Source organism: Siniperca chuatsi, linkage group LG20 (genome assembly GCF_020085105.1).
Source record: "Siniperca chuatsi isolate FFG_IHB_CAS linkage group LG20, ASM2008510v1, whole genome shotgun sequence".
Lineage (NCBI taxonomy): Eukaryota > Metazoa > Chordata > Actinopteri > Centrarchiformes > Sinipercidae > Siniperca > Siniperca chuatsi.
In genome coordinates this window covers 8,903,942-8,916,365 of record NC_058061.1, presented here as the reverse complement: position 1 = coordinate 8,916,365, position 12,424 = coordinate 8,903,942, and the positions used below count along the sequence as shown (strand labels likewise).

Below are 12,424 nucleotides of genomic sequence, written 5' to 3'. Positions count from 1 at the left end.
ACTTAATGGAGTTCTTTCTTTAAAAGAAAGGCTCTGGAAACTATAGTGTATATTCTAAAGCAAATCACATAATATGCTTTTTTAGAAGACACTTTTCAGTCATGCTGCATTTTGCTTTATGTTATTTAGAGTTGTTGTCTGCATTGTTTTGTTAGTTTTTAAACTTTTAACCCCAAGCATAATGTCATGATAACACTTTACTTTAACCCCCCATTCAGCATTTATAACCACTATATAAACATTTATTGAATTTTTATAACACACTATAATGCAGTTGTAAGCAGACATTTTTAAGTGTTTATTAATGTACAGTATTTGTCAACAATTATAACTTCTCCTATGAAGACATATTTTGTTATTATAACTTTTTATATATTTAATAAACACTTATATGTGCTTACAACTATATTACACTGTTTAAATAACCATTTATAAAGTTATATTAGTTTATATAGTGCTTACAAATGCTAAATGGGGGTGGGGGGTTAAAATAAAGTGTTACCATGACCATTAATGCACACTGTCCCTGATAAATAAATTGTGTAAAAAATTAAAAGTACAGTAATAGGACATTATGAAAATTAATTATGTAATGCTCTTTATGGAATACTGATATATTCCATTATAAGCTGTCATAACGTTTATTAGCTCAAGAACGGTGTTGTGTTTTAAAGCCAGACCTCCTTTGTGACCCCTCCATTAATCTGGACAAGACTAGAATGTCATTATGTGTTAACACACCTCTAAAAGCCTGGTACTGGTGCAGCATCGCTTTGACCTCAGCTCCTCCTGTGGCGTCATTTTCAGTGCTGTCCTTAAAGGCTGGACTGCGATCTCTGACATAAATTACAGTCAACTCAGGGCTAGTTTCAGGCTGGAACTCATTCCTGATTTATCCGCATTTCGTCCTTCTCTTCTCTCTTTTTTTTTAAACTTATTTGCTCATTTGCACTTTAATTTAAGGCTGCAAGTGATGATTATTTTCATTAGTGATTCCTCTCTCAATTTCTTTGTCAATTAATCCAGAGGCCAAGGTGACATCTTCAGCTTGCTTGTTTTGTCTGAGCAACGTGCCAAAACCAAAAGGTATTCAATTTACAATGATATAAAACAGAAAAAAGGGAACAAATCCACGTTTGGAGAGGCTGGAACCAGCAAATACTTGCAGTTTCTGCTTGAAAAATGACGATGAATGTTGATTTTCTTTGATTAATTGACTGCTTCACTCATTATCTCAAGCCTTCCTCTGTCTCTTTATCACTTTGTCTTTCTGTCTTTTTGACACTCTCTCTCTTTGGGTCTCTCTGCCTCACTTGTCCACTAGGGTACAAGTCAAACTGGATTAAAGGCAAATAAGAGTCTTTGAGAATCACTGAGTGAGAGGGATTTAACACCAGGAACCTCTGGCTTTCTCGTCCCCTCAACTTTGACAGTCTGAAATGCCATAACTAAACTCCATGGAATACTAGTGGCAGCAAATTTACCACCCTGTGATATTTGGACATACTTGCTCACTCCAGTTGCTGTTTCATCTTTTCCGTAGGAATCCCACCCCCCCACGTCTGGCTCCATTTTCATTATTTATGTGGTGGTTTATATTGTAGAATTGCAGTCTTGCTTGGTTGACGCTAGCTCCCGGGTTAACCTCGTTATTTTATGATACTGTGCATAACTGTCAACATGCATACTATATAGGACACAAAAGAACCATGAAATCGGTTGAAATCACAACACCCGTCTGAAGGTGCAGTGAACAACATAATTTCCCTGGTTAGGTATTATAGGCTGTATTAGTGAGTAAAGGTTCCCCAGACCCAGTGGACAAATTACAGTGAGTAACATCATCAAATAAAATGTTTCCAACTGAGGGAACAGGGAACTCACTTACCATGACCATCCTGCAGGAGTTATGGCGTGACGCACTGCGAAACGACGCCCCCCTGGGTGCAACGTGGATGTGAGGTGGAGGTATGGCGGGTTTTGGCTGCCCGGGGCCAGGGGAGAGGGACAGGGTGAGAGACAGAGGGACAGGGTGGCTGAGGTGAACCGGAGGGCACTGGGGCAGTCTGCGCAGGCTGTGGGACGGGTAGGGGGCTGGTGGGAGCACCGCCTCTGGGCCCCGGTGAGGAGGCTGCAGAAAGATAAAAGACAGAACCAGAAGAGTCAGTCAGAAGAGAAACCATCTGTTTCGTATCAAAAACAGTCATGTTAACCTCCTCCTCTCCCTTTACCGTTCTTCCTGATGCTGTCAAAGATGTATAAATCAAATGCTCCCACTTGCCTGCTCAATATTCCCCAACTCCTCTTCAGGTAACCTATCAAAGGGAAAGACCAAGACTGTGCCGTAAGCACTCGATTGGCCTCATTCAAAAGGTGGACACAGCTAAAGAGCCCACACACACTCCCATTGAGACAGATCAGACATAGAAGAGAGCCAAAATATGAGTCTGCCTTGTATGTAGAGCTGGCGAGATGTGCACAGCACAGTGTAACACATACATAAGGCACGCACACATGCGCTCAAACAACGGTTTAACACAGCTCCCGACAACTGGAAAATGACCTCACCTGCACTGTGCTTACATCAAACAGCCTTAACATCCTTTCTCTTCTTACCGTTGACGCCAAATGAAAACCACATGCTACTAACTGAAAACACCAATCTCATGGTAATGCACAACAGCTTGCCTCACAGGAGTGCCACCATGCAGCGCAAACGTCAAATCTGACACAGCTCCTCTTATTTCAGCACCCCTAACTCAATCGATCACAGGTCTCTTCCTATTACAAAGCATGTCTGAGCAGTAATGGAGCAGTTAAGGCATACAGTGATGTACGCACACAAGTCTTGGGTGCTCTGTCTTGCAATTATCATCTCATGTAAGCCGCCACATCAGCATTCTTCATGTAGGAAACACGCAGATAAATCAATTTCTCTCTTAAAAGGCAGCTGTTAATGACAAGAACTGTATTCAAGTGTCACAAACACAACACTCACCACAGACTCCATTATCACTACCTCCTCCACATGTCCACATAGAGAGGGGTGATTTAATTGGATTTGAATGAGCTGCCATTTGTGTGAAAACAACACGTCAATCTGCTGAGAATGATTTGAATATTATAGCATGGATCATCTGCTGGTGAGCATTTGTTTGAGTCAGATACTGTACAAAGGTCTTGTCTTATCTGCTAAAGATGTCTATCTGTGTGTTCTTGTGGGCCTGTCAAGCAAAGATGTGTGATCTAGTAACCTTGAAGATGGTGGCGCTGTGTGGTAGAGGCGGGGCTGGTCGAGATGGAGACGTCATGCTCACTGATGGAGGCTGGTTAGGAGTGGATGGTCCGCTGATTCCAGTGCTTACTGATCTGGAATTTAAAGAAGAAATTATATATCTTCTATGATATTTACAAATGATTTAATTATTATGTTCTGAAAAAGCACCTGAGCTTCTCAATTGGGTTCTTTTTACTGGTGAAGAGCAGGCCCAGTAGAGTTTTTCTCTTGATGCAGATGATCAGACCAGCTCCCAGGACCGTGAGGAGAGTCACCAGAATGCCCACTGTTAGAATCCCGCTGTCTGCTCAGAAACACACATGGAAGACTTTATCTGTAAACATTTCTGCAGACTTGTCTTTCAGTTTTTAATTTTTGTAGTCTGAAACTCTCTATGGTTTTAGAGAAAAACAGTTTTGTGGAGAAAACCATAGTTTTAGGACTCTTAAGATTCACTTTGCTCCTGAGAATGAGTCATTGATATATTACTGTTTAAATGCTCGTACATTCCATGCCCAAGACCTATAACATAACCCAAGCTACAATAAATCAGCCATTTGAGTACTTGAGTTGCAACTGTTGACTTACCAGCTAATCTGATGGGGCCACTGTCCACACTCCCTCCAAAACCTGCCTTGTCACAGAATGGAGGTGCCCAGTGAGCCTCACAGTGACAGTTTTTGTTGTTGTTGCACACCTGCGGTATATTAAAAAGGACAAATAACTGTTAGATGAGCCCAAAATGCAGCCATCAGCTTGTCTTCTTCATGCTACGTTTGAGTATTTGCATAACACTACACTCCCTTAATATGCAGCTTCTGCACTCATCAGGCTACAGTGCATACACTTACGGTGACAAATGAGTCATGTTTATGAAATTGGATGCAGACAAGTTATGTTTATGAAATTGGATGCAGACTTGAGTGACAACACTAGGCCTGCAACTGATGGTTAGTTTCATTATGGATTAATCTACTGATTGTTTTTGAATTATTAATCTACAGAATTTCAAGTAGAGAAAAATGCCTGTCACAACTTCCAGGAGCCCAAGGTGACCACTTTGAATTGCATGTTTTGTCCAACCAACTGTCAAAAACACCCCCCAAAAAATCTGTTTACAATGATATCAATGAGAGAAAAGAAGCAAATCCTCACATTTAAGAGTCTGGAATCAGTGAATGTATGGGATTGTTGCTTGAGAAATGACTTTAAATGATTAATCGATTATCAAAATAATTTTTAATTAATTTTCTGTCAGCGTTGTTTCAGCACTAGACACCACAGTCAACAAATACTCATGATGCAGATGCTCTATGTGCTACATGGAGTAGGCAGAGTCAATAATCAGCCAGCACTGCTAGGTTCCACATGGTGAAGACGTCTGGTATAAAACCCAGAGCAGACTTTTTGCCTTATACCACATTTTTATCTCTCTCTCTCGTCTTCCTGTCCTGCAGAGTAGAGGAATGGTAAAGTCTAAGAGGATTCCCCAGCAGGGTAATATGGAGCAGGTGAGGGCCTTTTTCCAAGGCAACATCTTGATCTAATTTGTGCATGCAGGGGTGCCCTGTCTCCTTGAGGAGGAACATCCTTTTATTTCTGTGAGTAAAACAGTCCTTAGAGCTTTATAGATATGTCTTAATTGGAACTAGGCAAACAAATATGACCGTATAATCACTGGAGATGTTTCATTTTAGGAGACAGTAAAAACTGTTTCCTCTGTAGCTTTGAAGAAGGAACAACTTTACCAGTCACAGTCTGGGACCTACCATTTAAGGGTAATACCACAAAGCCACATATTTCATCTAAAACAGGACCACCCATAGACATTTGATGGGTGGCATTTAAGAAAAATTCAATATCCACGCTCCCTAGCTCAAAGTCAAACTGTGTGTCACTGCTCCAAGCGTTTGGCCGAACAAAGCATGGCCTTCAGATTTCAACACAGTTTTTGGGACAAGGACGACTGCCTGAGAGTATGATAAATGGCACTTATAGCTGAGCATAAATTAAGCCATTATATCTAATTGATTGAACCTTTCAGCAATCAGAATGATTGATTGCAAGGCATTGTAATGGCTCCCTACCCACCGTATAGTTGGCATCTTGTACATATTACAACCAAAATAAGATTCTGTGTGAGGGAGGAATGGGATATTAAGTAAACAACCAATCTGGGTGGGGACTGGTTTTGAGATAGACAGCTATCACATCAGGTCTTCACAACACTGAAATAGGATGGTGGTAGAAAGGTGGTGTACTCACCCCTCGACCACTGCACTTGGCTGAACACTCATGCACACCAAAAACACTGACGTTCTGGCACTGACGATTCAGACACATCTGAAGCAGACAAAGACATTAAAAATTGACAGTGTGAGCTCAAAGAGCATTTCAGTAATATTCTAAACCCTTTTCTCTTTTAAGGGAAAAGTCCAACAGATCCAGCTTTCTATTTCTTTTAATTTGCCACTGACAAACCACTTCAGCTCACAACAGCATAGCATGAAATATAATTATGTTAACACTGGGATATAATGTAATCAAAAATGTATTAAAGGTGCTATTTAAAAGTTATATGATGTGGACTCTGGGCTCCTTAAAAGGCACCACACCCAAATATATCGAGGCTGAATTTGAAGATGAACTTGGCAGCACTGGGCACAGAGACTAATGCCAAAACCCTTGACAGATGAGGGCTGAGGCTAGATCCTCCTTGAGGGTGGAGGCTCATAGAGAAGTAAATTAGACTAAATGGAGAAACTGTATCATTGAAGTGACCAATGGCTGAATTGATGACCACTGGAAGATGCCAAATAGACTGAATAATGTTAAACCAATTAAGTGTCTGAGGCTGTGCGAGTCTGAAATGACAAGAGGACACACCCTGAAGAACTTCTTAGAATGTCTTAGTCATTGCCTGTCATGCCACATCACTTTTTCCACTCTTATTTCCCAGCATTTGGGAAATATATTTATATTGTGTTTTCACACAGCCTTACAGATAGCTACCATTACTTTTTAGCAGTGGTGGTAGAGGTATTCAAATCATTCACTTAAAGAATAGATTCACAGTTTTTCAAATCTGTCTTAAAACAATGCTCACATGCCCATATGTACACTGAAACAGTTGCTGGTTGCTGTGATGGGTGGATGGGGGATCTGCAGTCCTCATTCTGTGCAAAAATGCATTCTAAAGTTCAGCCAAAGCTAACAGGAGGCTTCAGCAGTTGGAAGTCAAATCAAGCGGGTATCTTAGTTAAAAAATTCCCTCTTTGTGGTACTATCCCTCCACTGAAGGTCAAAAAGGAATAACTGTCCGGGGAAAGTTACTGTACTCAAAAGACAATGTTTTCACGGCCAATATTTAGAGGAGGAATTCAATGTGCATACGGGCAGGTGAGTATCGTATTAAGATTGAAAAAAGTAGCAATACAACAATGTAAAAAATAGTAAATTACAAGTAAGTTTGTTGTTTCAGTCAAAATTAGTAAAAACACAGAAGTATTCCCGGGAAATTGTACTAAAAATATCAAATGTAAAAGGAACTCATGTAGAATAGCCCCTTTGATCTCTTTTAAACACTCCTGCTTCTCTTTGATTTATAGTTATTCAAATGTATTCTTTCCTATTGTGTATGTTTTTTCATATGTACTTATACTGTATATTCTATCATTTGTAACTGTAAAGCACTTTTTAACCCAGGTTTTGAAAAGTGCTTTTACTTACTTTAATAGGGCCATATTATTAAATACAGTATTATGGTATTAGCTGATGCTTTTTTATTACTTTATATACTGTTTGGTAGTTTAATCCATAACAAGGTATCACATTTTATAAACCGATCATTTGTAAAATATTAATTTGCAAAGCAACCATATCCAGCAGTCAGATAAATGTAGGGGAGTAAAAAGTACACTATTTCTCTCCGAAATGCATTGGAGTAGAAGTATAAGAATACAAGTACCTTAATATTGTACTTAGGTACAGTACTTGAGTAAATGTACTCTGTTACTTTTCACCACGGCTAATGAGTCAGTTGCACGCTGGATTGATTAGTGTGTTGCATGTGTATCTATACAGGCTGTATTTAACTGCCACAGGCCTAAGCTCTCACCATTCCATCTCCACACTTGGTCCCCGTCAGAACCAGGCCGGGGTCGGGCATGTCATCGCCCAAGTAGACATGTGTACCTCGGCACAGTATCCTTCCCCCTTCCTGCATAGGGATGTTTGTTTCTATGGAAACAGCGTTGGTACCAATTACTGGGCGGTTAGCTCCTCCTTGACACTGGATTTTGCCACATTTAGCATCTCTGTAAACAGAACAAACAACAGGGAGAATAACAATGTGATAATTAAATAACATGTCACTGTTTTCCCAAATGTGTATATGTGCAATTATTTTTTCTCTCACTCTTGCTGTCCAATTAGTGAAACTGCAGAACAGGCAGCTTGTTTGTGCTGTTTTCAGACCACAACCTGAAAGATTTTGTAACTTGCTACATTTCACCAAGTGACACTGTAACCTTCAATTAGAGCAGCAACTAATGATTATTTCCACTGTTTAATGTTACATTTTTTTGATTAATAGTTAAGTCTATAAAATGTCAAAAAAGCCCATCCCAAGTTGCCAGAGCCGATGTGATGTCTTTAAATTGCTTGTTTTATCTGACAGTCAAATACACAAAGATATGCAATTTACAATGATTAAAAACAGCTGAAATGAAGCAAATTCTCACATTTACAGTAGGAGGCTGGAACCAATTTGGCATTTTCATTTTTAATTAATTACTTAAGCAACTGTTGAAACTGATTGTTTCAGTACTAGTGAATCACATCCATTCCAGTCTCTAGCAAAAGTCATGTCATGTAAGTGTTCAGTTATGCTAATATTTGCTATGCTAGTGCTGGTATATGCTAATACCAAAGACAATTTCTTTACACGGAGCAAGTACAGTATAAGCCCTTCACTGCATTCCACAAGTGACATAAAATTAAATGCATTCATTTTGGTTTCTATGGGAACGTCAGGTCTTACCGTGCGTCACATTTGGCAAAGGAGCCTTTGGAGTCTTTGCCACAGTTGCCATAGGGGTCTCCTGCTGAGTTGACCCTTTCAAAGCAGATGCCCGGAGCTGGCTTTGCCCCTACAAAACACAATAAAACACATTAAAAAGCTGGCGACAATTACTGAGCCATTCACGGGTAGTGCAAAGGGGGTCTTCCACATACCTTGGCCCCACAGTGTGATACACTGCTGCTCGTGAGTCTGACAGATGCCATTATAACAGTGTCCGTCCTTGTTGTGGCAGGCATGGCCATCATGCAGGTAGACGTTGGAGGGGCAGTGAGGGCCGCTACCGGTGCAGAACTCAGGCAGATCACAAGCGTTACTGGATTCACGACATGGAGTGCCTGCTGGCTTCAGCTACACTCAAATATTGACAGCAAGCAACAGGCATTAATACAAAGACCCATGGTGAAGCTTAGACAAGTATGCGGCGAGCTGAAAAGAGCTCTGGAAAAATATCTACCAAATTTTGTAAATGGTGCTGATTTAGGATTTAAGTTAATCAGAGAATAAATCTTTATGTCAAGACGCCTGTGCATAAACTGTCATGTCTGGCTAATCAGTATACATCCTACCTGACAGTCTTGGCAGCACTGTCCGTGTGCACAAACAGCGTCCCCCTTCAGGGTGCAGGTAGTAGCATTGCAGCAGGGATTCATACATTCCTTCAGATGGAAAAGACAGGAAGAAGAAGGCAAGCAGAGAAATTGAATGTTAGTGAGGGGGAACAAAAGTAATTAATTCAACACAAAGAGATCATATTTCACCTCAGAGTAAATGCTTAGACTTTGTTATCAGAAAGGATGCAGCCCTAGCAGGACTGTGTTCCGTAACAACTAAAAAACCTGGCAGAGGAAAGGAAACAGCAGTTTCTAGTTCTCTAAAAACAACAATGTTTCCATCTGACAGGACTTACAAGCTCATTTAGACCCCTGGAACCATGAGCTGGATGGTGAAGGAAATAGAAAAATAAGAAGAGAAAAGAAAAGGACACACTGCAAACAAATCCCCTCTACAAGCAAGCAAAATATTGTTTAATCTAGGCAAATTGGCTAGTAGCAAACAAAAAACTGCTAATAGGGTAAGCGAAATATTTGGTAAGAGACTATCTGACCTTAAAATTAGTAAATAATATACTTGATATAACCAATGAAACTTCTGAAATTCAAGATGAAGGTTCTTGAAACTAGTCTTTTAATTCAGCTCAATGCAGAAATTCATATTCTAAAACAGGACTATAAAGATGTATCTGAAAAGAAGACCCAAATTCTTCTGCTTCTTTATGTTAGGGTGAGGAGTTTCACCAGCAGGTTGTAACGCACACGGATATGTACACTGCCCTCCCCCAACTAATCACACGACCTCTATGCAGGTAGGAATAAGCAGTGCAGTAACTATCGCAGTCAGGAATGAAACCCACACAGATTGAATATCTTACTAAGAAAAATCTAGACCAGTTGCCTTGAAACAAGTTTAAAGAGTAACTTAACACTCCCTGAAAATCTTGTCTTTGGTGAACTCCAGTGGCTTAACTTCTCACCTTACTGCAGTGATGTACAGGTGCACTCCAGGACCCCGGTGACATCACTGTTAGGTGTGGTTGCAACACAGCAAACTTCTGACCCCACCCATCAGTGATATGCTGGCTGTGGTCAGAGGTGAAACAGACTTGAAACTTTCAACCAGAGAGGGCAGTGAAACACTACTTTTCAGCCTGGTGTTAAGTTACTCTTTAATAATTGAATGCGAAAAGTGGTTGATAGGATTATTTATTTTGGATAATGACAACAAAACAAGATTGAACCATCCTAAAATAAGATATTAAGACTTGAATTGCCCTTTTTGCAGTGCAGAGAGAGACACACAGTATCTGTACCATATCATCCCTGTAACATTTCCCATCTCACCATGGAGGCCCATCTGTTTCATGTAAGGCTGTATCAGCAACTCTCTGCCTTCTGATACAGATGGAAGCTAGCATTCAATCAAGGCTCAGCATAGAAGATGTGTATGCGTGTATGCTTGTGCATGTATGATCTCACAGAGAGGCTGACTGGACCCCCAAGGGTCAGTTCTCTCCCTCTTGCTATTAAGCCGCGGTCTGAACATACTGTACAGCCGACATGATGGGCCTTCCAGAACTTCTTTCAGCCTGAAAACCATTAAGAGCCTTTCCCATGGTCCCCAGGGCGAAAGGAGGTGGAGGACTCTCACTGAAAAGAAGTAGCCTGTGATTGTAAGGAATAGGACCCAGGCTTTTTAATGAGGCTTTTTAAATAGTGGAGAGAGGTGCTGTCTGGGCACTCTGATCTGGCCTGGGTTGGCATGACGCCGCTCAACTCTGTGAGGAGCTTTATTATCACTGCTGGCTCAGGCCTGCAGGGCTTATGTCAGTTCTTTGTTTTGAAGGACAAGGCCACTTTCAGCCTGACCCTAGCTGAAGCCTGAACAGCTCACAAAAAGACTCACTGGGCATAAAGGTGTAAACAAACTGCGAAAGATAAGGCATTCTCTCACGTAGGCTATTATATAATTCAAAATATCCTTCCAAATCATAATAGAGTGCTCCTTCATATTTCATAATTCTGTTATTGTCAGCCTGCCTCTGCTGATTGTCATTTGCATCGTGATTAACTGTTTTATCATCCTACAGTCGGAGCAGTTAGAAACATGTGCCACCATTATGTATGTGCATGACAATGCATATTCATTTAAATAATTCACCAGTTGACAGGGTGAAGCTGTCAGCCATGTTTCCTCTCAGTGAACTGTATCACAATCAGACAACCCTCCTCCCAAACACCTCTTCAGTGCTCATCTCTCTAAGCTCATTTTCTGAAGACTATGACACTGAGCTATGTGCTGAGGTGAACTATTTGTTTTTACTTTGGGAAATGTTAATTTTTTGCCATGCTTTGGTCAGGAAAGCTACAGAAACCCCCACTGCAAATTTCATTTCTCAAATGTGGGAAACATAATTAACAATGATTTATGGGTAGCGATTTAGAGAGATATTTCAATTTTGGCAGAAGGGGCATAAAACAAGAATGCTGAAGAATTGTAGGAGGTCTGAAGATAAAAACACTTCTTTACCATGACCTATAGCACTCTCACCTCAAGTTCTCCACAGTCACACTCCTCTCCCTCCTCCACGTAGCCGTTGCCACATTTTTGCCCACCATAGAGCACCTTGACCTCAGGCATGTTGAACAGACACATCCCAACGCCTTTTTCAAAACTGGCTGTCAGGTCCTTCTTGCTGCAGCTGCTGAACACTGTGGGGAACGGATACCTGTGATTGAAAGAAATATTTTGTGAGTGACACAAATAGAGAGAGAGGAAGAAGATGATTGAGATCCTCCACAAGGGTCCTTTTCAGTCTGATGTAATCAGTGCTAATTGCTGCTAATTACAAAATCAATTAACCTCTAGGAGTTCAGCAACCTCTCCAAAGCGCCATCAGCATGCAAACAGCCCCGGTGACTTCTCCCTCCACAGAGAGAGGGAGATCTGATAAAACATATTTTATGAGACAGGGGATCATAAAAACTCAAACCAAAAAGTGCTTTCTTCGCAAGACTTGCAACACCCATAAATATGGGAGAAACGGGGGATGGTGTGTTTTTAATATTGTTTTTGGAGCGGACAGAGAGGGTGGTCTGCTCCGTGGGGAAAGCGCTCAGCCCAGGGCTCTGTCTGCCAAAAGCTTTGTTACAAACCTCATGTGGCTTTATTGAGCTTCTCTGTGATAATATAGTGCCTTAGATGACAGTGAGTGTGTGAGGTGTGCATGAATATGTGCAGATTGTATCTTGTTCTCTATGTGGCTCTTGATAAAAAAAAAGCACCATGAGGTTTTTAATACCTCCACCCACACAATAAATTTCAGCCTAACAAGGCCAGAATGGGTGAATCTGTATGTAACGTTCACACGTATATATGTGCTTGTCTTTGTGCACACAGATGAGTGCAGGTATGAGACAATATGTGGAAGATCCAGGTCAACCTAGATGCCCAAATGTTTCTTTCAACAGGTTTGCAACACACTCAACAGCCGGATGTCAGGAGTCGAC

The 12,424-nt window shown here is 40.9% G+C and overlaps 1 protein-coding gene across 3 annotated transcripts in view; it reads right to left on the bottom strand.

The window, feature by feature from the left end:
• The window catches only part of LOC122867507 (disintegrin and metalloproteinase domain-containing protein 12-like), a 75,999-nt gene that overhangs the window by 2,837 nt on the left and 60,738 nt on the right, over nt 1–12,424 (bottom strand). For all 3 annotated transcript variants that reach the window (XR_006375939.1, XM_044178378.1, XM_044178379.1), the window contains 10 exons: nt 11,466–11,643; nt 8,927–9,016; nt 8,513–8,708; nt 8,319–8,427; nt 7,395–7,593; nt 5,543–5,620; nt 3,866–3,974; nt 3,446–3,581; nt 3,255–3,369; nt 1,889–2,131 (listed from right to left, as the gene is read on the bottom strand). Coding sequence is in view for 2 of the 3 variants with exons in the window: in XM_044178378.1 (XP_044034313.1) it covers nt 1,889–2,131; nt 3,255–3,369; nt 3,446–3,581; nt 3,866–3,974; nt 5,543–5,620; nt 7,395–7,593; nt 8,319–8,427; nt 8,513–8,708; nt 8,927–9,016; nt 11,466–11,643 (1,453 nt within the window). In the remaining variant the exon portion in view is untranslated. The remainder of the gene's footprint in view (nt 1–1,888; nt 2,132–3,254; nt 3,370–3,445; nt 3,582–3,865; nt 3,975–5,542; nt 5,621–7,394; nt 7,594–8,318; nt 8,428–8,512; nt 8,709–8,926; nt 9,017–11,465; nt 11,644–12,424) is intronic.